The following is a 27,235-nucleotide window of genomic DNA, read 5'->3' as shown; positions in this document are numbered from 1 at the left end:
GGGGGAGTGGAAGAGGAAGAAGCAGGCTTCCCACTGAGCAAGGAGTCTGATGTGGGGCTTGATCCCACGACCCTGGGATCATGACCTGAGCCGAAGGCAAACGCTTGATGATTGAGCCACCCAGGCGTCGCAAATACAGGGCCTTTTAGGCCACAGTAAGAACTCTGGACTATGTTATGAGTGAGATGGGAAGCCATTAGAGCATTTGAAGAGGAAAAGTGAGTTAAAGGTACATATAGCAACAATGTATAGCACTTAATTAAAAGCACTGTGTTGAGAAAAAAAAGATTTATAGGAAAATATGTTCACTCATGAGCACAGCTGTAAAAGTCCTATGCAAAATATTACCAAACTGATTTCAGCAATATATTAAAAAGGATAATAATCAACTAAGGTGATTATATTCTAAAAATTCAAGGTTGATTTCACATATGGAAATGAATCTATTACTTGCTACACTGACAGAACTTTTTTTTTTTAAAGATTTCTTTTTTTTTGAGAGAGAGAGAATGTGTGTATGACAGGGGGCAAGGGGTGAGGGAGAGTTTCAAAATGCAGGGCTTAACCTCACGACCCTGAGATCACGACCTGAGCCAAAACCAAGAGTCAGATGTTCAACTGACTGGGCCACCCAAATGCCCTTACACTGACAGAACTTTTTAAAAATATATATGATATCTCAATTCAAAAGCAGCATTTGACAAAATTTGAAATCCAATTCATGATAAAAATAATAGCAAACAGAAAGGCACATCATTAATCTGACAACCATTAATCAGAACCTCACTGCAAATATCATACCCAATGATGAAATACTGAAAGCTTTTCTTTCAAGTTTGAGAATGAGACAAGCACTTCCACCAACATCACTTTTCTTGAACACAGTAACAGATCTCCTGGCCAGTGGAGTAAAGCAAGAAAAAGAAATAAATGGTACAAAATTGGAAAGAATGAAATAAAGTTAATATATTCAGAAATAATGAGTATGTAGAAAAGTAAAAAATACAGATATATTATTGAATTAATTAGTAAATGAGGTTATTTATATTTAGTAAAGGTGCTGCTCCATGGTCAACATATAAAAAATAGTAATGTATTTCTATGTACAAGCAAGCAGAAAATGAAATTTTAAAGGATCCCATTTGTAAGTCATTAAAAAAACCAGTAAATGCCAAGGAATAAATCTAACAAAAGATATGCAGAACTCTGTACATAAATCTATAAAATATTATTGACAGCAATTAAAGAAAGGGAGCATATCGGCCACAGACTTGAAGACTATTATAATTCGCCCCAAACTGATCCAGCATAAGAAAATCACATCAGGGTGTCTGGGGAGCTCGACAATCATAAAAATGCAAAGGGCCAACAACAGTCCTTTTGGAAAAGAAAAATCGTGTGGGACATGTTGTACCACATATGAGGACTTACTAGAAAGCTATTGCAATGAAAACAGTGAGGTACTGGTACCAAGATAGACACATAGATCTAGGAAAGGATTAGGATCAGAAAACAGGCTCACACATACAGAGAAAAATATGGAAAGGAGGCAATGCATAGGAATGGGAAGGTTTTTTCAGTGAACAGTTTTGGATTAATTAGGTATCTAGATGGAAATAAAATTAAACTCAGGTTCCCCTTCTAACCACACATAAAAATCAGTTGCACATGGGTTGTTGGCAAAATACAAATACTTCCAAAAGATAATTTAGTAGAATATCTTCACCATTAGGGGGTAGGAATGACTCCTTAAATAGGTACACACAGCATTAATCATAAGGGAATGATTGATAAACTATATTAAAATTAAGACTTCCATTCATCAGTAAACACCCATGAAGAGTGATAAGGCAAACTGCAGAATGGGAGAGGATACTTGTACACATATAACTTAAAGGGGTTATACCCAGTATATATCCAAAGAACTCCAAAAACAGTAAGAAAAAGATAATCCAATAGTAATGGGCAAGAGACTTGAACAGGCACTTTATAGAAGAGTATTTTCGAATAGCCAGTAGAATCATGAAAAGATCAATCCCATTAGTAATCAGGGAAATGCAAAGTAAAACCAAATGACATTAACATTACACATACAACTGGGGGGAAATGCCACAAGATAGCAGAGATATGAAACAACCACAAGATAGCAGAGATATGAAATAAAGTGAATTCTCATATGGATTAAACTCTCATATTCTTGATGAAGAGAGTATAAATTGAAAAATTTGGAAGCAGTCTGGCATTATCTGCTAAAGGTTAAGGATATTCGTACTTTACAACCAAACAGTTCTACTCCTAGTTATATCCCCAACCTAAATGTGTACACACGCACAAGAGGCATTTGCAAGATTATTCACAACATTATTCGCAGGAATCAGAAACTGGTTATTAGGTGGTTCACGAATCTTGTTTGTCTTCCCCCTGGGTACACGGTGGGAGTGTACTTTTTTTTTTTTACCTTAAACTGTATCTATATACATATATTTTTATTATGTTAATCACCATACATCATTAGTTTTTGATGTAGTGTTCCATGATTCGTTGTTTGCGTAGAACACCCAGTGCTCCATTCAGTATGTGTCTTCCTTAATACCCATCACCAGGCTAACCCATCCCTCCACCCCCCTCCCCTCTAGAACCCTCAGTTTGTTTCTCAGAGTCCATAGTCTCTCATGGTTCATCTCCCCCTCCGATATCCACCCCTTCATTCTTCCCTTCCTGTTATCTTTTTTTTTTTAAACATATAATGTATTATTTGTTTCAGAGGTACAAGTCTGTGATTCAACAGTCTTACACAATTCACAGCACTCACCATAGCACATACCCTCCCTAATGACTATCACCCAGCCACCCCATCCCTCCCACCCCCCACAACTCCAGCAACCCTGTTTCCTGAGATTAAGAATTCCTCATATCAGTGAGGTCATATGATACATGTCTTTCTCTGATTGACTTATTTCACTCAGTGTAATACCCTCCAGTTCCATCCCCGTCGTTGCAAATGGCCAAATTTCATTCCTTTTGATGGCTGCATAATATTCCTGTGTGTGTGTGTGTGTGTGTGTGTGTGTGTGTGTGTGTGTGTACACACATACACAACATCTTCTTTATCCATTCATCTGTTGATGGACATCTTGGCTCTTTCCATAGTTTGGCTATTGTGGACATTGCTGCTATAAACATCAGGGTGCACGTACCCCTTCAGATCCCTACATTTGTATCTTTGGGGTAAATACCCAGTAGTGCAACTGCTGGATTGTATGGTATCCCTATTTTCAACTTTTTGAGGAACCGCCATACTGTGTACTTTCTTACCAACTATGGAGTTATACATGGCAAGGAGACTTGTTTTGGCCAATTACATAGAGGCAAAAAGGACATGTGTTACTTATGGGCTGAAACTTTTGGTGCCAGGGAGTGATCTGCCTTGTTCCCTTTTCTTTCCTTTTGGAAGCATGTACTGCATTGGCTAGGGACCCTGAGTAACTATGAGTAGTCCCTGCCTCTTCTGTGGTGTTAAGCCATTAACATTTTGGATTTTTATTTCCTGCAGCATGGCCCAGCCCATTCTGATTGATATACCACTCAAGTGTACATGAATAGTTGAATCAATCAACTGTGGTTTACAGTTGTAATTTACACACAGAACAGGATAATTCTACAGTAAGAACAGTGAAAGAAATTCATTTGTACTCAACAACATGGATGAATCCCAAAAACTTAATGTTGAGTAAAAGAAGCCAGACGCATGGAAATATATACTATTTAGGTATAGATACTTAAAAAGGGGTCTGAGCACCAAATTCCACCATGGGGTCGTCCCCCACACCAACAAGTAATTCTCTGAGACACCAGCAGGGTGTCCTATAACTCACCTTAATCCTGACACTATCTGCCTAGAGACAGCATCAGATTGCACAGATTTAGGGCTCAGTCCTACAAGACTGCCCTCCTCCCTCACATCAGACACTAGTTGAAAATCCAGGTTTCAACTGGTGCTTCTGACTACAGATTGGAGATTCCAATGACCACCCCACTCCTGGGGTTCAATTAATTTCCTAGAATAGCTCACAGTTTACTTACATTTACTGGTTTATTATAAAAGAATACAATAAAGAATGCAGCTGAACATCCAAGTGGAAAAGATACTTAGGACAAAGCATGTGGGAAGGCAAGCCTTCCATCCCAGGTGACTTGGGGCATTACAAAAGTTGTCTCATTAACACAAAAGACAGTTTCCCAGCTCTCACCACTTAGGAAATTCCAATGGTTTTAGAAGCTCTGTGTTAGAAATGGGAGGAAGACCAAATATGTATTTTTTGTTATAAATCACAGTATCACAAGGCTTAACTAGTAAGACTACACAGAAAAGCAGGGAAATTAATGTCATGAGAGTCAGGATGATGGTAACTTTGTATGGCTGAGAGAAGAAAGTGGTTGATGTTTGGGAGGTAGCATAAAAGGTTTTCAGGTGCTGAAGCTTTCTCAATTCGGATGGTGGTTACAATGGTGCTGGCCTGTGATAAACAATGGGCCAAACATTTTTGTTTCATTCTTTTCTATATGGATGTGTGTTTTGTTTACTTTTCTGAGGTGTTTGACTAAAAGGGATTTGAAAAAAAAATCAGTAGTTGCTGTAACAACAAACCTTCAAGGGTGTAATGGTTCAACCATAAAGAAAATGATTTCTCACTCATGTGAAGTCCGAAACAGGTGTTCCTAATGATATGGGAAACAAAGGCAAAAGAAAAATTAAATTTCCTTACTACTTACAGTCCATTGACAAATCCTTGAAATAGGCAGAGTGACATTCCTCTAGGAACTCAGCTGCCTCGATGTTAATACTTTGCTAAGGGCAAAAGGCAATCTTAGCCCGACACCCCGGGATCCTGTCAGTCAACTTTAACATTTAAAAACTACTTTGGAAATTTCCTTTATCTCTAAACTCCCCAAAGATACACGTTGACAAGCATCCTCCAAGCATCTGGCCCACTGATATACATCTGAAGGGTCTCATGACTAAATTTTTACTAAACAGTAATAAATGACCTTTTCCCAACAATAGCTAGCCTCCTCAAGGTCCTAGAAACCTGTGCTATCCCTAAATACCTCAAAGCCTATGCTATCCCTCACCCCCTCCCAACTTGAAAGTATATAATCGGCCACTCCTCAGGACCCCAGTGCAGCTTTCTGCCCACAGGTCCTGTCCCCATGCTTTCATAAAACCATCTTTTTGCACCAAAGACATCTCAAGAATTTTTTCTTGGCCATCAGCTCTGAACCCCACCATTTCCTACATCACTAATTGGTGGGTGGCTCTTCTCTAAGTGATGTTTCAGGGATCTAGGCTCCTTCCATCTTTTGGCTCCAGCATCTTCAGCATGTAGCTTTCAAGGTCACATGTGCAAATGCATGAAGGTGGCCATAGTGGATAACAGAGGACTATGCATAGGAAAATGTAAGGACCCAAATCTGTAAGTAGCACACATTAGTTCTGCTATCATCCAACTGGCTAAATTCAATCCTGTGGCCACACTTAAGCATGAGGGGAGCTGGGAAACAGAGTCCGGCTGATTTCCCAGGAAGAACATGGGTGTGAGGAACACCTGGCAGGTCTCTGCCACAACATATATATACCAAAACCATGTATCTGGCCAAAGATACATACGTATCTAGAGACATGCAACAAACACCTTGCGGGGGTGAGGAACAGAAGAGCGAGAATCAGGAATAAAGGAAACAAAGAACAGAAGAGGGGGCTTTCATGGGCCAATCCTAAAACAGGGCCATACATTTAGGAGGCTTAACTCAATTCTTAGCATCAATCGATGCAGCAATGAAAGAGACAAGAAGTCCAGCAGGGACGGTGCCAGAAGCACCATCCTAACCGGACTGACTCTGAATTTTGACCCTAGTCTTTACAGCTGTCCATCCTCTCCTGGTCCAGTCTGTTTTCTAAGCCTCACTCCTTGGACTTCTCACGAGTTCTTACTACTTATTGATGTCCTCCCAGGACTTTCTCTTCTTAACCACACTTTGTTATAGCCAAACGCTGTACACATCACAGAGTAGATGGGATTTTACCTGTTGAACCTCCGTCCCACGTGGAACTTCAGCCATTACAGTAAGCATCCTTACGTCATCCTTGGCGTCAGTGGGAAGGCAGCTACAGAGAGCCCAACATCTAGATAAACATGCTTTCCAGCAGCAACAGCCAAGCAGCAGGAGGATGACCCTTGCCTCCCAAATCCCGTGAGTGCATCGAATTGGTGGAACATAATTTTTATAAGAACGCTAGCTCCAAGGATTTTAATTTCTCCAGGTAGCAAAGAATTTGAAGCAACAAGGTGAATGGAGGCATATTATTATGTGGCTGACAGAAGCAACAAAGTCATGAGAAACAACACGGATTATATTCCTTATTTACCTATCTTCTTTGGGTTCCTAAACCACTACATTATCTCCGCCCACCCCCTTAACACACTCTGGTTGTGTTGCAGCAGCTGAGATTCTGCAAACTCTTTATTTCCCAGAATCTACTGCCAGCTGGTTCCATTAGGTCCTGTCAATGGGACATCCTAAAGGGAAACTGAAAGTGAAAGTCAGGAGGAAGGCCCTTCATTCCTGTTTTCCAGATGCTGTCACCCTACTTCAGCTGCAGGCAGCTGTCTCCAGCTACTAGCCGCTTCTGCATTTAGCAGCAGCTTTGCCTCACTTGTCAAGAGATTTTAGCAGCAGACAGGCCATCATGCCCTTCCTCAGACGTCCAAGCACTAGGTACATGGAAGGAGCTTCCCCCACAAAGCTCTAGTATCAGCCAAAAGGGGCCCCTTCTCTGAGCTCCTAGTTTCCGGTGATTATACCACTTCTTCCTGTTTGTTTCCCCAGGACTTGGGATGTTCTCAGATATCTCCAGTTATTAATTTCTGAATTACATCAGCAACTTCTTCCTACTCTTTCAGCCTTCCGACACTTGCAATCAATTCTCCGTATTAAATGCCGTCACTTGAAATACTTAGTGTGGTTTGCATTTTCCTGACAAGGCCCTGATTGATAGGTGAATGGATATTAAAAACACAGCTGAGTGAGGGAGGAGGGTGGGAAAGTAAGAATACATCATCAGTAACACTCTATATAAATAAAGCATATGCACATAGTTCACACTTCCTAAGAATATGTACATAAGAATGAGGACATTAAATGAGGTTTTCAGTTGTCTAAGATCTTTGGGTAATACACCAAAACTGAACACAATAGGTAACAGGTACTGACACATTCTAAAGAAGGTGCTGCATATATCCACATAGGATTTACTCCTAAGATAATAAAGCTGATCCAGAGCCCCCCAACTTTCTATTGTATAAGAAGTGAGAAATGAAAGATGCATTGATAGGAATTTTTAGGAATAGAGAACTTTTCCTCCCTGAAAGGAAAAGGAGCAGTGCTGTTCCGTCCATCCTAAATCAAGTGAGAAGGGCTCCAAAGAACCATCTGTAGTCATTTTGTGTTCCCACAAGGGACAGGCTTTATATTCATTCAGATTACATTCTCTAGAGGTCTGCCACACCCAGGAACTTAACAAAGCCATCTCCATATGACCACGGAGGTGGAGCCTGGGGCAAAGGCTTCTTGGGAGAATAGAACCTGAATCACTTATGAAGGTTTGGAGTCCTATGACTATAGAGATTGGTGCTTTACTTCTCACATGGAGAAGTCAGTCGGGCTGGCAGGGGCAAGCAGGGAGAAAGAAGTCAGCTGCTGGCTGGCCTGCACTTTCAGTGTCTGGTGGGACAAATATGCATGAGTTTCCAGTGGGCTTCTTGAAAGAAAACCAGTCTTTTTTTTTTTTTTTTTTAGATTTTATTTATTTGAGAGAGAGAGAATGAGAGACAGAGAGCACGAGAGGGAAGAGGGTCAGAGGGAGAAGCAGACTCCCTGCTGAGCAGGGAGCCCGATGCGGGACTCAATCCCGGGACTCCAGGATCATGACCCGAGCCGAAGGCAGTCGCTTAACCAACTGAGCCACCCAGGCACCCGAAAGAAAACCAGTCTTGAGGTGTTTGTTGGGACCGCTCCCAGGAGGGCTGCCCAGGGGAGGGATGTTAGCATTAGCAGGCTGTGGATTCACGGACAGGGGCAGGAGCTGAAGAGGAGTGTGGGCTGTGTATCATAAGGAGGGAAGCAAAGCCAGTCAGTGCACAAGTCCCCATGGGGCCTCCAGAGAACCCCAATAGCTCACATAGAGGCAACATTTAAATGCCTTAGTAGAGCACACTGATGGGAGTTTAGTTTTTTCTCCTCCAATGTGCCCTCCCCATCCCAATCCTAAGAGAGGAGGTAAAGAATGAGTGAAAGAAACAGACCATGTTTCCCCACCTCACTGGGGCTGGAGGAAGAAGAGCTTTGAATTGGCTAAGTTGCTCACAGGTCAGTGAGGTGTGGGAAGGGATGAGGGAGACAAATATATTTAAAATGCTAATAGTTTAGATTGGCCTCAGTTATGTTTAGGGAATAATGAAACATATATACACCAGAGTATTAACAATGTAGAAAGACCCCTGAAGTAAGGTCAAAAAGGTAGGGGCTGTGGCAATCAGCAAGACTCCCAAGAAGTAAAACAGTAAGTAGGATGTCCCTGCCCAATCAAGAACACATCACCTTGAACAAATCAGAATCAAGAGACCAAGAGTAACAAAGACCTAATAACATCCTTGAGTTCCTAAACCAATGTCACCAGCCACCTACCTTTGGGTTTCTAATAATATTAGAATAAAAATCTAATTTGTTTAGGACATTCTTCAGTGGGATATTTTCTTCTGGTCACAATCAAAATGCAACTGACAGGGGCGCCTGGGTGGCTCAGTTAAGCATCTGCCTTCGGCTCAAGTCACGATCCCAGGTTCCTGGGATCAAGCCTGGCGTCAGGCTCTCTGCTCAGCGGGGAGCCTGCTTCTCCCTCTCCCTCTGCCTCTGCCTGCCACTCCCCCTGCTTGTGTTCTCTCAAATAAATGAATAAAATCTTAAAAAAAAAAAATGCAACTGATAAAATGAGTATCTCAACTTCCTCATGTGAGCTTTTTTCTCTCAATTAAGATTCAAAGTTATGGGACAGGTAGGAGTGTTGACTGGTACCTGGTAAAACGGTATGTTTGAAGCACCCTGAAAGAAACAAAAAGGGTTTTGTGATCTGGAGTAAGGTGGACAGGATGCCCAGAAAACATCTATTAGCCAGGGTATATAATGCTAACTTCTGTAACCTTCCCAAAGCTCAGTAACTTAATGTAACAGAGGTTTCTTTTCGTTTAAAATCCAACGTGGATGTTCTTGGTCAAACAGCTTTCCTCCAAGCAGTGACTCAGACTCTATGTTCTGACTCCACTGTCTTCAAAACATGTGCTTCAAGATTACTGAGGCAGGCAGGAGGGGGTGTGGGAATGTGGAGAAGACTCATCCACTCTGTAGCTGCCTTGGTCTGGTAGTAAAACATCACTTCTACTCACTTTCCGTTGGTGAGGACCATTCACAGAGCCTCACCTTTTTTTTTTTTTTTTTAATTTTATTTATTTATTTGAGAGAGAGAATGAAAGAGAGAGACAGAGAGCATGAGAGGGGGGAGGGTCAGAGGGAGAAGCAGACTCCCTGCTCAGCAGGGAGCCCGATGTGGGACTCGATCCCGGGACTCCAGGATCACCTGAGCCGAAGGCAGTGGCTTAACCAACTGAGCCACCCAGGCGCCCCTCAGAGAGCCTCACCTTGATGCAAGGAGCTGGGAAAAGGAGTTTAACTGTGTGTCTGTGAACAGGACATTTTGGTGAGCATCTAGCCAGTTTCTTCTACAGAAGAAATGCAGATACTGGTGTGAAGATCTGGAAGATGAAAATGAGCTCATCACGAAAAGTACTGTAGAAAGATGGGGCAGCATGTGTAAAGAGCCAGCAGGAGCAGCTTGGAATGCTTGAGGAAAGAAAAGAAAGCCTGTGTGGCCGGAGCCTCAGGAGGAAGCAATGGGTTAAGATGCAGTTGGAGAGCGAGGCCTGGGCAGATCACACAGGGCTTGGGAACAAGTCTACGTCTTTTGTTCTCAGAACACTGAGAACCCATTGAAGGATTTTAAAAAGAGAAATGGCATATCTGATTTACATTTTAAAAATCACTTGGCTGTGTGGGAAATGAATGGCTCTGGGGGCAGGAAGGGAAGCAATTAGACCAGTAAGGCAGTTGCTACAGTGGTCAAATATCCTAGAACCAGGTGGCCAGTCTGAGAAGTCACCTGGGAAGGAGGACGACCTGTGGATAGAGAGCTCTAATTGCAGGTCTGTGTCTGTGAAAAGCTGTGAAGGGCTTTGTGCAATTATGTAAATGCTTGAGTGTTTGGAGCTGAGCTGTGTCTCTGCCAAGATCATGTTGTTTCCTTTGGAACGGTGTTCCCGCAGGACTGTGTTATAGGAACAAAAGCGGGAGCACACCAAAAACTGCAGCAGCAAGAAACATCTCAAAGCACGCTGAACAAGCACAAGGCACAGGCTGCCATCCAAACCCAACCTTATTCTTACCACCCCTCCAAACTTTTCTCCTTTGTTGGCACTGTTCCCTGCTGTGGAGAGAAGCTGCAGCAAGCCTGTGACTTTTCAGCTCATTCTTAGTTAACAGTCTTAAGAGCTCAAGCAATTAGAATGTCTAACCCTATGTAACAATAAATAATCTGCACCTACTGTAGCTTTAGCTACGTTCACCTCCCAGCCCTGCCCCACTTACGTCGAGTCTCAAGGAGCCTGAGCTGGGGAGGGGAAGAATAATCTGTATGCTCTCTGCTCTTCTTACCTCCAATTTACCTAACAGCTGCTGACTGCTCTGGGTCCAGCTGCACAGAAATAAGGGGGTAAGAAAGGAAAGAAGGTTCTTGCTGGACTGGGTGGTTCTGTGCCCTGTGGGCCTGAAAGATATTTAACGGGGACATCCCAGCTGCCCCCTTGACCCTGGTGGATGCCGCTTTGGTGGGTGGTCTCCTGCAATTCCCTCCTCAGCCCGCATGGCACACTCCTAGCTGCTCTGTGCTGAGGTCTCCTTGCTTCCTCAAATGGTCCTACTGGAAAGGACCCAAGACCATCCCACGCTTCCTTCTCTCCTGCAAGATGCACAGGATACACACATGCCTCAATTGCCACAGCAAAGTGTGGGAATGCGGGCCAATGGAAAAGCAGCGGCACTCCCCCGGCTTCACCACTGAGACAGTTAGTGAGCCTCTGCTTGCCCTCTACATTCCCAGGGTGGGAGTCAAGACTCCAGGCTCATCACTCCTCGGCCATAGGAATATAAATACCTCAAGCTTCCTGAATGGTCCCAGTGGAGTCCGCAGTTAGACCTGAGGTGAGGGGGTGGGCCCTCACAGTCCAGCTGTGCTGTCTCACAACAGCAAGCTCTCTACAGAGATCCTACACTGTCTCTCCCCATGCATCCTCTTTCTGACCTTGAACCTCAAGCATACTATTAATACCACCAGCAATCATACTCCATTTCCCTCATTCGTTCATTCCCTCTTAACTCTAATAAGGGCGTTTATGCTCTCCTCGCCTCAAAACTCCAACCCCTTCCCCGCTACTCTCTCAACCCTGCTTCCTGCTTCACTGTGAGAAACCAAAGCAACCAGAATAGAACTTTTCAAACCCTAGCCTGATCTCCTGAATCAGAAACTGGGGGAAGGCTCGTTAATCACTGGGTGATTATAATGCACTGCCTTGCACGGTACAGCAACCCCCTCCCACCTACCGCTTACTACTCTTGCCCTTCCTTTAATCTCTTCTCAAATTGTTCTTTAAACTAGGTTGCTGTTTGAGCAGCTGGCATGTAGTTATTTCCTAAGGAAATACACTGTTCCGTCTCCAGCCTCAGCTCTCAGCATTAAACACTGAAGTCCAAGAGCTTGGGCTTGCCCAAGAGTTTGTCCTGAAGTTGATGATGGAGCCAGGAGGGCCCAGAGCAGGCTTGGGGGGAGTCCCACTTTCAGAATCAGAGCAACTGATGGAGACACTAATGGCACTGGGCTGAGTTACGGGGAGTCCAAGGCCTGAGTCAAACCCAGAGAGATATTTACCTGGGTGGATGGAGCCAGAATAGGCATAGGAAGAATCCAAATTATAAGTGAGGAGGACAAAAAAAGGAGAAAGGCAGACCACAGCTGACCTGCTGAGAATAAAAAAAACAGGGAAGATAACCAGGACCTAGGGGATATAAACATTTGCAAAAGAACAGAGATAGGGAGCTATCAAAGGTAATGTGTGTCCCACAGCGAGATGCCTGCTACTCCCAACACTTTCCTTGGACTTTGTGGCCTGCCTCCCCTTACCCCTGGAGGCTCCTGTCCCATGCAGCTGCTGTAATAATCATTTCTCCAGAAATCCCCAGTGAATCCTGAGAAGCTGGAGAGGACTATGAGGGTATTTTATCTTGGCTGTCTAGCAGCCAGCTCACCAGCCTCACATCACTCCCACAGTGGAGGTCTCTCTAGCAGGCAGTCCAAATCCCCTGCACTTCTGAAATTCATGCCATCTAGCTTCCCCATCACTCTGTCTGCAGATCTCCTGGATCCGCCCCCTCCCTTGAGAGGCTGGCACCTGTTCCATGCCAATTTCTACCATCACCCTGGAGAACGTCAGAGTCCATTCAGACAAGACCTCCCCATAATACCCGACCCCTCAGTCCATTACCCAACGTATGGGCAACCTCTCTCACACGCCTCTCAGGCACTAACCCCTGTGGCTTCACTCTAGACGCGGCCATTGCTTGGAGCTGCTGTGCTTCCAACACTAATAATTAAAGCACTCCAATTTCTGACCACCATCTCTCACCTGCCCAGGTTGCTTGTTTAATGATTCCCAGTGCAACAACCTACCTCTCTGTCTTCACTCTCCTACCTCTTCTACAATAGTGCACGATCCAGCAGTGATCAATTACTTCTGAATGGTGTGAAATGCCTCCTTTGATTTCCACTGCATGGCAAGATTCCAACTCTGGATGATCCCTTAGTGTTCATTTTCCCCACAGTTACATTTAGATTCCTGAGTAGGAAGAGATAACCACACCACTGGGCTGGCTGGTGTAACCATAAAGTCATGAATAATACCACTCTAAATTCAAACAGGCCCTCAAGAGTATTCAGCAACCTTCACTCACTGCAGTCTGACTGCACTGTAAATTTTAACAGACCTTGCAACAGCGTTTGACAGCTGACAACCTCCCCATCCCTTCCTTCCATATTGAAAGCATCCATTCTCCCAGTTTTACTCCTCCATTTCTGGCCCAACATTCTCACCTTGTCACCTTGACTGGTCCATTTGCCTTTGCCCATCCATCAAATGCTCCTCAGAGTTTTATTCGGAGCCATTTTCTCTTCTCACTACCTTACTCTGGATGTCTTATCTATTCCCATGACTTGAATGACCACCTCTAGACTACTGATTCCCAAATCCTAGCACAGGTCTCCTCTGGCACATTTACGTCCCTCTTCCAAACAAACATGGAACAGGTACCTACAACCCAACGTTCTAAACGGCAGCACCAGCCCAACCTGTTGCTCAAGTGAGAAACCAGACTCACTGAAGATTCCTCTCTCACAACCCTCATCAATCCCACCTGTTCTACCTGCTCAAGTTCTCCTATCTGCTTACTTCTTCCATCGTCTCTGGTCCTCAGTGCCCACATCTTGTACCCTGAGCCTGGGTTCCTCCCAACACCCTGTTCTCATCAGCCCCACCCAGCTAGACCCTGTTATTCCACCACCTCAGTGACAAGCTCTGGGAATACAAAGATAAATATGACTTGAAAAGACCGCAGCCTGATGCACAAAGCAATCACAATGCAGTTTGGAGAATGCAGATAAAGAATTAATTCTGCTTTAGGAGGGGTGGAGTAGGGACCAACTAAGCTAGGATGAGTGAGACTTCGTCAGTCAGGCGAGTATTCAGCAGACAGAACACACGCGAAGACACTGCGGTACACTGCCTAGCCTCCAAACATGCCCTCTGGCCTACAGCCTACCTCAAAATCTCCATCTCCTCACTGGAGGCATCTGACTGGCTCAGAGCCCTGGAAGCTGTGTCCCAGTGGGCATTCTGAGTTTCTGCCCTTCCAAATAGGTAAGATGCTGCATCTTTATACCTGGACATGGGAGATACCTTCCAGGAGAGGCCAAGGGTCTATCATCCCAGTTCATCTTTTTCCAACACCAGGCTTCCTTGCCCGTAGCTTTCCCAGGACATGCTGATTTGGGCCCACTGCAAGGTGGAAACAACAAACAGACCCTTGTGCCAATGGACAGCCCAATCCCCCAGCCTACCATGGCATCAACCAGTTGTTATTTATGAAGGGACCCAGCTCCCTTACCATGATCCTCCAAGAACAGCTCAGAGTCTTATCAACAATCTCTAAATACCCTGTGAAATGAAGCCCATTGAAAGGCCTATCTTGAGCTCTCCCAGAGTATTCCTCAGTCAACAAATCCATTCTTCACTCTTCGACCTCCAACCCTACCTAGGAAAGGACTTTAGAAAATAGTAAGGCTTACAACACATCACAGCCATAGCTCTTATGCACCCAGCCCTGGCTGTAGATTTTCTCAGCAGAAAGAGATGAGAAGAGTAGAGATGCCAGGGCAGAAACTCCACGTGACTCCTAATAGATGGAAAGAGGAGCCAAACCCAGAGATGCCTTGAATTCCAAACCAGCTAGTTCCCACATCTGGAGGACCCATAATTCCCAGATACCCTTGTATTTTCACAATAAACTCCTTATTCTTTAGCTAGTCTGAATGACTTTATGCTTCTCACAAACAAGAAGGCTTCATGAGAGCAGGGCTGAGCCAGGGGGTTTCATCACACTTTGTGGTCTTAGGACGGCGAAAGTGATGTTATCAGTTCCCGGGTCAGAGACTGGCTGGATATAGTCTTCAGAATTCTGAGCCTGGAGTTCAAGACTTGCATTCCCTTTCAAGGCAGGCGCAGGGGTCACCTGCGCTTGTAGAGACATGGCTGAAGCTTCAGGCCTGTGAGTTGAGCCTTGGGCCCTACCCGAGGAGGCCCAGTCTTTTCAAAGTCAAACAAGAAGAAGTGGCTGTTGGTAAGATCCTAGGGGTGGAAAAGACCTAGTGAGCTCTAAACCCTCACCCCAGCTCCTCAAAACACCACTGGTCCATGTCCCGCCCTTGCTCAGAAAGCTCCCCAGGGCTCTCCCGTGCGTCATGCCTTCAAAGAACACAGTCTGTGTCTGTGCCTATGGTCTCCTTCCTAAACACCATTACCCTAAAAAAGACCACACAAGACAAAAATAGGGAGACTTCTTGGGGCCCTCACCTTGGAGATGACCTTGAAGCCCAGTTTGGTCACAGCCCCCAGAAAGGTCCGAACATCTTCAAACCGGCTACGGACTTCAGCCACTTTCAAGAGACCCCTGAGAAAAGTGAGACGTACTGTGTATATACACAGACATATGCCTGTGCACATATACACATATCTGTGTGCTGGGAACTCCTACCCTTGCTTCAGCACTCGATTTGCCTCCTCTAGGAAGTCCCTGATGTTGGTTCCCATCAGTGAAAGGCAGAACACAGCCACATCCACAGACTCATCCTCCAGAGGCACCTGTAGAGAGCAGGAGTACTGTATAAAGCACACAACATGGGAAGCAGAAATCCAGCACTGAGGGGCACCTGGGTGGCTCAGTTGGTTAAGCATCTGCCTCCGGCTCAGGTCATGATCCCAGGGTGCTGGGATCGAGCTCCACATTGGGGTCCCTGCTCAACAGGGAGCCTGCCTCTCTCTTTCCCTCTGCCGCTCCCCCTGCTTGTGCTTTCTCTCTCAAATAAATAAAATCCTAAAAAAACCAAAACAAAACAAAAAAGAAAGAAATCCAGCACTGACTGCTAGCGCCAGACACCAGGATGTGGGGTGCAGAGGGAGGGAGCATTAGAGATTAGCACATAGAGGCTGGGTCTAGAGCACAGGCCAGAGACACAGAGAGATAAAAGGGTTTACCTGGGCCATGTCACACACAGTGACCCTGGGGTCCAGAGAGGCCAAGTCAAAGCAGTACACAGGGTTCCGGATACTTGAAGCCAGGCGGCAGTCCCCGCAGCCAAAGTCAGCTACCACCAAGGACGCAGGCCTGGGAGTGGAGGGGAGGGATCACTCACTGGTCTAGTCTGAGCCATGACTGACCCACATCGCTTCTCACAGCGCCCAACCCCCATTCACCGCTGGCGAAGATCCCTGGCGATGCGGTCCACTGGCTGTAGTGGCCACTTCTTGACTTGGCTCTGGAAGCCACGGTGATAGAGAAGAAAGGCCTCAGGATCTTCGTGGAAGAGACGCTGTGCAGCACTGCTGGGGCCTGAGTATAGCTGTTCATTGAGGTAGCGAAATCGGGCACCATCCAGCCGCTGTGCCATGCGCGCTCGCAGAGCCCCTGCCCGATCCTCATGGTTATCTGGGCTGGGGGCAGGAGGCATCTCTGTCTCCTCTTTGGGGGCTGTGGCTGGAGCCTGGTCTGGTGGCTGAGGTGGCCGAAACTTGTTCTTATGTCTACGTTTGTTCTTCTGCCGGTTCCGCCACTGCTTGCGACTCAAGGTTTGGGGGGGGTTGGCAGAAGTGGACCCAGGACTTGGCTTGGATTGGTCATTTGTCGCACTACTCTTCCAAGCTTTGGGACCTGAAGAGAGGGAGATGAGAAAGCATATTTGGGGCAAGAGCCCCTGAATTCAGAGGTTTGGCAATCATCCTGGCCATACCCCTGTCCTTAAGAAAGAGGCTATGGCCTGGATAAAAACACTTCTTATTGCCTAACTCCAAACCTAATGGTGGCAGGTAACCTCTGTCACGTACAGGATCAGCTGATCCCCCTCCCTGTCCCACACACATATACACAGCCACTAGTACCTGTTTGGTTTTCACTGTCCTGGTGCTGGGCGGGGTTTGAGGGGACCTGTTTCTGGCATTTCCTCTTTCTTTTCTGTTCTTCAGCAGAGTCACTGGCACTGAGAACCCCTTTGAGGCACTTTTTCTTCCTTTTTACTTCCTTTTCTTCATAGTCACTGCCAGGTGGGCCCTGTTGTTGACATTTCTTCTTCCTCTTCTTCTCTACTTCAATAGAGGCAGTGGTAGATGAGGCCTTTTTCGGGCGTTTCTTCTTCCTTTCCACCACATCCTCCTCAGAGTCACTGCCAGGCAGGCTAGGAGGTTGCTGGGGAAGAGATGCTGCCTCTAGGGCCCGTAATGTTGCCAAGAGCTGACGATGCTTGGAGCCCTGAGGAAAAACAAGGGAAGAGAGAAGGGGTGAGGTGAATAGAATGGGGCCTGGAGAATAAGAAGGCAGAGATGGACACCTGATTCAGATGCTGGCAGAAGAATCTGGATTATTCTTAGTTAACTTCACTAGCTTGTCATGAAGCCTGCTAGACCCTGAACAACTTTTAAGTCACATCTCAACCTTTGGGAGGCTGGAGAGCAGAGAAACCACCCACCTCACTTCTTCAATTTGCAGATGAGAAAATGGAGGTCCCCAGAGGAATGTGGTAAGGCCACAAGCAACAGCACCAAGGTCAGAGAACAGGAGTTCAACCCTAAATCTCAGGCTTTTGACTGCAGCTTTCTATATCTTTCTGTAAAAGCTAGGGAGGTTTCTGAAAACAAGACGGACAGGATCACAGGTGTGTACTTGATTCTAGCCGTAGTGCAGAAGATAAACGAAAAGCGACAAGCTGCCGACGGAGAGACCTGTGGCACTTATAGCTGTGGGTTGAGGGGATGAAGAGGAGGGAATAAAGCAGGCAGATTTCATGTTGGATGATGACCGAAAGGCAGGAAGAGCCGGAGGAAGCACAGCAGCCTTCACATCTGCAAAGGCTCAAAGGAGAAGGTCTCTTGTCTGGGAGGCCTTCTGGATTGAAGTCCTACTGGGAGGTCCCAGGCCAGGCACTTAATTAACTTGGTGGTTTTCAGTACCCACTCTGCCCCATTCCTTTAGAATGGTAGTGCTGATAAAATCCTTCATTGTCATTCACTCTTTCTCTCTCTCTAATCCAAGCTCCACACTGAAACCAATGACTTTTTCAAAATGCAAATCTTAAAAAATCATTCCCCTGCTAAAACCACTTCATTGGCTTCTATCAGTAAAATATGCAAAACTTCTCCTCTACCTCTCCAACTTCAATGGCATACCCTCTCACTCTCTGTGCTCCAACCACACGGATTATTGTATGTGTGACCCTAACAACAGCACATGCTTTCTTGCCCTAGAGCCTCTGCACGTGCTTTTCCCATCCAAGAATGCGTCTTCACTAGCTTCTACTCAACAGCTCTCACTTCGGGTCTTCTATTGGTTCCCCGGCCCCCAACACACACATTTTGTTGGCCGCAAGCGCCCGCCCAACACACACACACACACAACTATTGGTCGCAGCCCACACACAGAAACACACACACACACACACACACAAACACTATTGGTCGCAGCCCCCGGCCCCCCCCACACAAATTCTGTTGGCCGCAAGCGCCCCAAGACACACACACACACTATTGGTCGCAGCCCTCGGCCGCCCCCACATACATTCTGTTGGCCGCAATTGCCCCAAGACACACACACACACACACACTGCGTGCCCCAACGCTCAGATCCACCAGGGTATGCCCCAAGACACACACACACACACACTGCGTGCCCCAACGCTCAGATCCACCAGGGTATGCCCCAAGACACACACACAAACACACACACACACTGCGTGCCCCAACGCTCAGATCCACCAGGGTAAGCTCGGCTTGAAACAGCTCCCTGCAGGGCCGCTCACTTTGATTTGCGAGGCTGAGGCGGGCCGAGGCCGCGAGGCTCCAGGCGGGAGACCCGCGGCTACTGGGGCCTCCTCGGCCCACTCCGGCTCCTCAAACATGCAGGTGGGGTGGGTGAAGTCGCGGAGTCCACACAACCCGTCCAGTGAACCGAGTCCCCGGAGCCGCCGGAACTGAGCCGGAAACCAAAGAGTGACGCATGGTTGGCTAGAGCGGCCGGCGCGGCGCCAGAAACCATTGAGTTTAGGCACTGCTGGCTAGAAGGGCACGGGAGGCGAAAGGGAGGGAGGAATGGGGGCCCGCGCTGGCCAGAGAGGGCCAGGGGCGGGGCCGGGCGGCGGGCGCGGCCGGACGGGAGTTCCCCGAAGAAGGCTCCTCCGGTCCGAGTCCCGGTGAGTGCGGGAGCACCCGTGCCCTTCCCCAAGGCTCGACCCCTGCCAACCCGTCAGCCTTCACTCGGCCCGAATACCGAGTAGGGAACGAGGGCCACCCCTCGGGAAGCACCCCCGATCGCCTCTCCCAGGGTTTAGGGCGCCTGAACTCCCCCCTCCCCCCAGGTCTGTTCGCGGGTAGGGTCCCCGAGCTTGTTCGCCGACACCCCTTCAGGAGACTACTTCCTAATCCCCCCCCCACCTCGCGCGGACCCGCTTTCCCTCGCGCCCAGGGGACACGGTCAGGGATAATCCCGACTTCCCGAACTCCTTCCCAGAGCTCCACTAGCCGGGGAGGCAGCAGGAGACCCTCACCCCCTTCACGAACACTTATCTCCGGTAGGGGACAAAGCTCGGGGTTCACCATCCTTCTCTGGATCCCTCCACAGTCCGCAGGCTTCCCCAATCTAGGGGACTCAGCGCCGGAACGCTGCTATGGACGACATTTTCACTCAGTGCCGGGAGGGCAACGCGGTGGCCGTTCGCTTGTGGCTGGACAACACGGAGAACGACCTCAACCAGGGGTGAGCTGAGGTGGCTGGTGGGTGAGAAGGGCAAAGACATGCTCTTCTCCGCGATGTGGGGTGCTCACGTTGGCTGGGGGCGGCTGACTTTCCTACCCAGTAGGACTAGTGCGAAGCACAGCCTGTGGGGGGCAGAGGGTCTCCACAGAGGAAGCTGTGTTTGGGCTGAATCTTGACTGCTCAACAAGAGTTTCACAGGCACAGGCTGCAGAAAGCTTTCCAGCCTCAGTGAACTGCATGGGCGAAAGCTAGGAGGCAAGACAGAGAGCGGAGTGTCTGGAAAATGTCTACAGGTTCATATGGCTGGAGGATAGACTTCTATGAGCTTCTGTGGGCTGAAGCATTGGGTACAAGTGGTAAACCACAGGAGATAAGCCTGGAGAAGTCTGCTGGAAGGGTCAGCCAGATCATGCAAGGATATTTATGCTATAATAAGGTCATTATTCTAAGAACAAGGGTTTAAAGCCCTGCTGTGATATGAGATTGTCCATTTAAGTGTCATCTTGGATACCTTCTGAAGAGCAGGTGGCCATGTGGAGAAGCAATTGCTTAGTCTGTCCCAGAAGTGGTGACTAGAATGGGAGCAGATGAAAAAGAAGTGATCGGATTCCTGAATTCTTTAGGATAAAGAATTGATGAGACTTGGTGTGGGAAGTGAGGAAGCAAAGATGATGACCAGGGTTCTGGCTCAGACTCTTGGGTAGATGGTGGTTGCTTTTACTGAGTTGGACAAGGCTGAAGGATGATGACTGCCGCTGTGACATGTTAAAGTGACTGTACAGTAGAGTAGAAATGTCATGTAGGTTGTTGGTTATGCAGATTCGGATTTCAGGAGAGCTGACTTGGAGAGACAGATTGGGAGGTGTTAGCACATCGATGATACCTGAAGACATGGGTGTGACAGAGACAGAAGCCTGCAAGACTTAAAAGGTGCAACTGGAGGTTGCAGGAAACAGGAAAGTATGTTAGTAAAGCTCAGAGAAGTGAATGTTTCAATGAAGGGGGAGTGGTCAACAGTAGTATAGGCTGTTGAGAAGTAAAAGAACTTGAGCACTTTAAAATAACTATTGAACTTACAATTAATAATGTATTTGATGATCTTTGTGAAGGCTGCCATAGAGGAAAATGGATGAAGAAACCAGACAACACCGGGTTCCTTCACTTAAAGTACTATGAACACCTCCTGTGCTAGAGGCCCAGAATCAGACATAATGCCAGCCCTCACGGCAGCAGCCTCGTGGCAGGTTCAATGGGAGGTGAGGAAATAGAGAGTGAATGTAGACAAGTTCTTCAAGGTTGGCTGAGACAGGCAAGAAAAGCAATAGTGATGTTGATGATTCAGGATGGTGGGTTTTAGGGGTTTTTTGTTTTAAAATTTTATTTCTTCAGTTTTTAGGTTTGAGAGGTAAGGATCACCTATAATCTTTATCTAGGCTCCACAGGTTCTCATTAGGCTTTATGCTCTTCCTCTATAATTCCTGGTCACTTTTTCCCATTTTTCGTACTGTTTTATAATTTCCATAATTCTTTCATAATTCTTCAAAGGGTGGTCAGATAAAGACAGTGAGTACTCTTACTATTTTTGTTGGTAGGGTTATAAAGGCTTAGGTGAAGTTTTCCAGGGGAACTTGCATTTTATAAAACTCTTTAGTGCCAAAAGGTGAAGGGGTGGCATTAGTGAAACTGGAAGGCTTTGGGGGCCCAAGCAGGCTATATGCTGGATATGAGGTGGGGTGAACTCCCTGCTAGGCTCTTCGGGATTATAGTCTGTGGTCGAGGTGACAGGCAGTCTGACAGTGAGTGGAACCCTTGTGCTCATATTTTGCCCTCAGGCTCTGGCCTGCTCGTGCCACAGACTGCAGGAGGCTGATAAACCGGGGCACAAATTAAAGATCTGGGAGGCAAAACTCACTGATAAGTAGGGGATGGCTGCTTCAGAGATGGGGAGGAGGGAGTAATTCACCTCCTAGGAAAGCTTTTGGCTATCTCTAATGAGCAGATGAGGGCAGCTGTGGAGGGAAGTCATTAAAGGCCACACACACCCCCATCCCCCTGGGGGAGGGGGACATCTGGATGGCCTGCAGTGGCCAGACCCCTGATCTGTTTCAGGCCATGCATAGAGCCCCCACAAGGGAAGTGACCGCAGCACTAAGGCATCCGGAGGCTGCGGTCTCAGACCAGGAACCGCCCCCTGCCCCGCCCCTTGGATCTTCACACACACCAGACTGGAGGGAATTTCCTTTTATGGCCCCAGGCTGTCAGGCAGGCTCAGCTCCCACCAAGTGTTTTCTTTTTTTTTTTTTTTGTACAGTTCTTTTACTTTAGAAAAATACATGTCCTTGGGGGTGGGGTGGGGGGAGTCAGATAGTTTTCTTTCTAAAGAAGCCATTCTCATTTTCCTCTGTTTTCTGGCACCAGGACTGCTTGAGTAGAGGAATCCTGTTTTACCAAACCAAATCCTGGTTTGATATCTGCCTCATTAGTAATGACTTATCAAACGAATTTCTTTTTCATTATAAACTCTTCCAAAACATTATTCTAATTCCAGTCCATTTTTAGGTCTTAGGTTTCAGTACCAGAGCCAATCAGTAAGCTTGCTTCTTCTCCCATGAGTTGTGGCTTTCCTTCTCCAAGACACCTCTCCCTTGTATTAACATGCACTAAACACCTGCTGTCAATCCATTCTCTCAAGAAGGTCATAGTCTAGCAGACAAGACAGCTCATTAAGATTTTTACAATCCAGTGCCACAAGTAGTATATGTGCTGCCGAAGCGAGCACCAGTGCCACAAGTAGTATACTAGAGGGAAGTGAAATGCAGTGGAAACAAAAAGGACCAACAGATGTTGCAAAAGGAATGCAGAGGAAACCAGATGAAAAATGCTACCATTTAATGAGATAGGGCATGCCAAGGAAGAAAGGCTAGTGGGAGATGGTGATGAAGACAGTGAATCATAGGGATTTGTTGAGATTTCAGGTGGTGGTTGGATAGGTTTGAAGCTCAGGGGAAGGTCTTAATTGGATGGCTTTGGGAGTTGCTGGCATGAATGAGAATCAGAGTCCTGGACAGGTATGGTTTTCCAGGGATATTATTCAGAATAACTATCACTTTTTCCTATATCAAAGCCTTTGCCCCCATCCCACCTCCAGATCAATGACCATTGTCCCTTCCTCAAAGGGATGATCATGGCTTCTCCCCCTTGCACTGGGCCTGCCGAGAGGGCCGTTCTGCTGTGGTTGAGATGCTGATCATGCGGGGGGCACGAATTAATGTGATGAATCGTGGGGATGACACCCCCCTGCACCTGGCAGCCAGTCATGGACACCGTGATATTGTGCAGAAGGTATGCACGAATGCTCCCTCTCACCTACATTACATACATGTCTAGAAGTCAGTCACAAGCAATATAACACATGTGTACTCTTCTCCCTCCTTGCACGCCTCAACTCCCATCTCTCATTTGTCTTCTGCCTCTTCTACTTGGCCATGGGGACCAGCTGCTGCAGTATAAAGCTGACATCAATGCAGTGAATGAGCATGGAAATGTGCCCTTGCACTATGCCTGTTTTTGGGGCCAAGATCAGGTTGCAGAGGTGAGTACTAAGGCCCTGAGCCCTGGGATAGGTAAGAAGCAAAGTCTGAGCCTGAATGGAAGATTCTAGAACCTTCAATCCATCCTGTAAGTACCGCTGAATATGTGACACTCAGAGTTGGTACACCACTTGTATTGATGGTTGGTTGTGACTGCCACAGAGGTGGCAAAGCCCCTCATCACAACCCCTTTTCATTCCAGGACCTGGTGGCTAATGGGGCCCTTGTCAGCATTTGTAACAAGTATGGAGAAATGCCTGTGGACAAAGCCAAGGCACCCCTGAGAGAGCTCCTCCGAGGTCTGTACCCCAACTCCAGTTTGTATCCTCTTGTCTTGTCCCTGCCTATCTCCTCACTCCATACTACAACTGGGGCCAAAGCTGTTTTTCTTCCCCAGAGCGGGCAGAGAAGATGGGCCAAAACCTTAACCGTATTCCATACAAGGACACATTCTGGAAGGGAACCACCCGCACTCGGCCCCGTGAGTCAGTTGTAAGGGGAGGGGTGGTCAAGGGAATAACCCTGGGCTGCTAGAGCTGGGTTATGGTGAAGCTTGGGTACCTGACCTGCCCACACTCTCAGGAAATGGGACTCTGAACAAACACTCCGGCATTGACTTCAAACAGCTCAACTTTCTGGCGAAGCTCAACGAGAATCACTCTGGAGAGGTGACCCTGCCTTTCTTGCCCCTCCCTCCCCAATCTCCTACACATTACCTGCTCTGCACCTGTTTTAAGTTTTTTTTCCAGTTAGTGGACAAGAAAGCAGTGGCCTTAGTTAAAGCTTCCTAACCCTTACCTGTCTCTCAGCTATGGAAGGGCCGTTGGCAGGGTAATGACATCGTCGTGAAGGTGCTAAAGGTTCGAGACTGGAGTACAAGAAAGAGCAGGGACTTCAACGAGGAGTGTCCCCGTCTCAGGTGGGGCAAGGCCTAAACGGGAAGCTGCTGGTTCCAAGGAACCCTGACTAGCCCCCAAAGGGAGATCTTTTCTGCTTATCTCAGCTAGGGATACTCTCCTTCCAGGATTTTCTCGCATCCAAATGTGCTCCCAGTGCTAGGTGCCTGTCAGTCTCCACCTGCTCCTCACCCCACCCTCATCACACATTGGATGCCATATGGATCCCTGTACAATGTATTACACGAAGGCACCAGTGAGTAGTGGGTACCAAATCTCATGGGATGGGGGCAAGGTGTGTGAGCCTCCCCAAACTATTTGACTCTTGCCTCCTTAGATTTCGTTGTGGACCAGAGCCAGGCTGTGAAGTTTGCATTGGACATGGCAAGGGGCATGGCCTTCCTACACACATTAGAGCCCCTCATCCCACGACATGCACTCAATAGCCGTAGTGTAATGGTGAGGTCACACTTCTGGCCCAAACCCCCAAAGCCCTTTCCCTGTCTAGAATAGGACTTACCTCCTTCCACATATCTATCTTCTCTTCCTCAGATTGATGAGGACATGACTGCCCGAATCAGCATGGCCGACGTCAAGTTCTCCTTCCAGTGCCCTGGGCGCATGTATGCACCTGCCTGGGTGGCCCCTGAAGGTGAGTGAGGGCATCGTGTTGGGAGGTAGAGAAGGGCCAGCTCAGTAGTAATGGAAGGGGGCAGAGACAGGACAGGCAGCTGGAACAGTTAAGTCCTGTTCCTCCAGCTCTGCAGAAGAAGCCTGAAGATACAAACAGACGCTCAGCAGACATGTGGAGTTTTGCAGTGCTTCTGTGGGAACTGGTGACACGGGAGGTACCCTTTGCTGACCTCTCCAACATGGAGATTGGAATGAAGGTGAGAGCACAACTGTATGCACTTGTGTTGGGGGGAATGGTGGTGGTGGTGACAATAACTATAGCAGGGCTGGGCTCTTCCCATATTTGTTCAAATATACAGTAATCCTGTCCTGAGGACTAGAGGCCTCTCCCCACAGGATATTCAAGTTCTGAGACCCATTGTTTTTTTCTATATTTGCAGGTGGCACTGGAAGGCCTTCGGCCTACCATCCCACCAGGCATTTCCCCCCATGTGTGTAAGCTCATGAAGATATGCATGAATGAAGACCCTGCTAAGCGGCCCAAGTTTGACATGATTGTGCCTATCCTGGAGAAGATGCAGGACAAGTAGAGCTGGAAAGCCCTTGCCTAAACTCCAGAGGTGTCAGGACACGGTTAGGGGAGTATGTCTCTCCAAAGCAGCAGGCCTCTGGTTGCCTCCCCTGCCTCCAGTCATGGTACTACCCCAGCCATGGGGCCCATCCCCTGCCCCCATCCCTACCACTGCAGCCCCCAAAGGGGCTAGGCTCAGAGCTTTTGTCACTTGCCACACGGTATCTCCCAGCATGGGAGGGACCAGCCCTGCCTGTCACAATAAAGTTTATTATGAAAACAGGCTGGTGTGGGAACAAGGGGACAGACGAGTACATTTAGGCTGGGTGGCTCAGGTGAAGTAGTGCGGCTTCTTCACATTGATGCCATACTCGCTGAGGGCAGGGGTCAAGTCCTCCATGGTTAGAGTGTACTTGCGGTCCTGAGGGAAGAGGGAAGAGCACCAGCTGAGCACAGGAATCCCAGATTTCGATCCCAGGTGGGTGACCCTGAGTAGGTCTTTCACCTCCCCTAGAACTTAGTTTCCCCAAAGGGATTTCAGAACAAATTAAGCCTCCGATGCTGTGGGAGGTAATTACTGATTCAATGAGCCTCCCCTCACACCTTGCTCTTGCTTCGGGAGCTGCCAGAAGCTGTGCCCTTCATTTTGCAGTGCTGTAGGGCATCGTTGGCAATATCTGAGATGAATTTCTGGGCAGCTAGAGAGATGAGCCGAATTCTAGAGAGAAAAAACTGGTGTGAGAAGGAGATGGAACAATAAACTCCACACAAGCACTCAAAGCTCTAACCTACCCACCCAGACTGTACTCACATGCGTGGGTCCGAGGCCTCAAAGCCAGCACGGTTCAGGTAGTAACCAGTCACTGCGTCTGGGATCTGAGAGAGCAATGAGATGACTGTCAGCATTTGCCCTGGGCGCTGCGGGGCTGAGAGGGTGAGGGAAATGGAGGGCAGGCCTGGCTTTTAGGAAGCTCACAGTTTGGGTGGGCAGAGGGGATAAATCAAAGAGCTAGTAGGGGAGCAAGCACAAAAGGAAGCTGGAAATCCACGCGGTGTAGCAGAAAGTTGGCCTGACAGCGTGCCAATAGCCTTGTTCAAGCAGGAAGCCCACCGTAGGCGTGTAATCCTCCAGCTGCATCAGGAAATCCACCAGAGGCGTGCTGGACACCACCGGCTTCACGTCTCCGTTGGCCGCGCTCGGCAGTACATAAACCCCGTTAGACATGGCCCCCTCCGGGGGCGCCGCGCCTCCCGCCGACACCGGAGCTGGAGGAGAACCACCAAACAGACATGGAGGTGGGAGATGCGGGGCCCCGGCTAGGTCGGCCTCAAACCCTCTGCCTTCACCCGCCACTGGACCCAGCCCTAGGCGCTGCCCTCACCCTCACCCGTCCCGGCCCTCACCCGCCCCACGCCGCTCGGCCGGCTCCCCGGCCCGCGCCGCCACGGGTCCCGTGCCCGCTGCCGCAGCTCCAGCCCCAGGTCCCCCTGCTGTCCCCGCGGGGCTGGCCTTATTCTCCGCAGCGGTGCCGCCGGGCAACGCTGCGGGGGCCGAGACCGCGGGCGCCGGGCCCGGGGCCGAGGCGGCGGAGCCCGGCGCCGCCTCGGGGTCCGCGCCGGAGCCGCTGCAGCTCATCGGGCCGGTGGGAGAGGCGGCGAACAGAGCCGCTTCCGCTTCCGCTCACGTTACGCACACACCAGGGGTGACGTCACACGCCCCGCGCTTCGCCCCTCCCATGCCATGTTTGCTGTCTCTC

General features: G+C 48.0%; 3 protein-coding genes across 3 annotated transcripts; 1 reads left to right on the top strand and 2 right to left on the bottom strand.

Moving 5' to 3' along the window:
* Positions 1-4,074: 4,074 nt before the first annotated feature.
* RRP8 (ribosomal RNA processing 8) lies at positions 4,075-19,336 on the bottom strand. Its single transcript, XM_028116838.2, has 7 exons — positions 18,836-19,336; positions 16,926-17,292; positions 16,245-16,698; positions 16,026-16,155; positions 15,526-15,632; positions 15,345-15,441; positions 4,075-15,119 (listed from the first exon to the last, which is right to left on the bottom strand). The coding sequence occupies exons 1-7, from the start codon at positions 18,932-18,934 to the stop codon at positions 15,000-15,002; spliced, it is 1,374 nt and encodes a 457-aa protein (XP_027972639.1). The 5' UTR covers positions 18,935-19,336; the 3' UTR covers positions 4,075-14,999.
* Positions 19,116-25,760, top strand: ILK (integrin linked kinase). Its single transcript, XM_028116839.2, has 13 exons — positions 19,116-19,225; positions 19,654-19,788; positions 22,965-23,130; positions 23,285-23,380; positions 23,581-23,677; positions 23,776-23,859; positions 23,961-24,046; positions 24,188-24,297; positions 24,403-24,530; positions 24,612-24,733; positions 24,827-24,926; positions 25,034-25,164; positions 25,348-25,760. The coding sequence occupies exons 2-13, from the start codon at positions 19,700-19,702 to the stop codon at positions 25,495-25,497; spliced, it is 1,359 nt and encodes a 452-aa protein (XP_027972640.1). The 5' UTR covers positions 19,116-19,225; positions 19,654-19,699; the 3' UTR covers positions 25,498-25,760.
* TAF10 (TATA-box binding protein associated factor 10) lies at positions 25,733-27,143 on the bottom strand. The gene is made up of 5 exons (XM_028116842.2): positions 26,883-27,143; positions 26,590-26,744; positions 26,290-26,354; positions 26,082-26,196; positions 25,733-25,899 (listed from the first exon to the last, which is right to left on the bottom strand). Exons 1-5 carry the CDS (start codon positions 27,112-27,114, stop codon positions 25,810-25,812), a joined length of 657 nt encoding a protein of 218 aa, XP_027972643.1. The 5' UTR covers positions 27,115-27,143; the 3' UTR covers positions 25,733-25,809.
* Positions 27,144-27,235: the final 92 nt, after the last annotated feature.

The sequence above is a fragment of the Eumetopias jubatus genome, unplaced genomic scaffold, assembly GCF_037043125.1.
Source record: "Eumetopias jubatus isolate StellerSeaLion01/CBP00866 unplaced genomic scaffold, mEumJub1_p1.0 scaffold_13, whole genome shotgun sequence".
NCBI lineage: Eukaryota > Metazoa > Chordata > Mammalia > Carnivora > Otariidae > Eumetopias > Eumetopias jubatus.
This window is presented reverse-complemented; position numbering and strand designations above follow the sequence as displayed.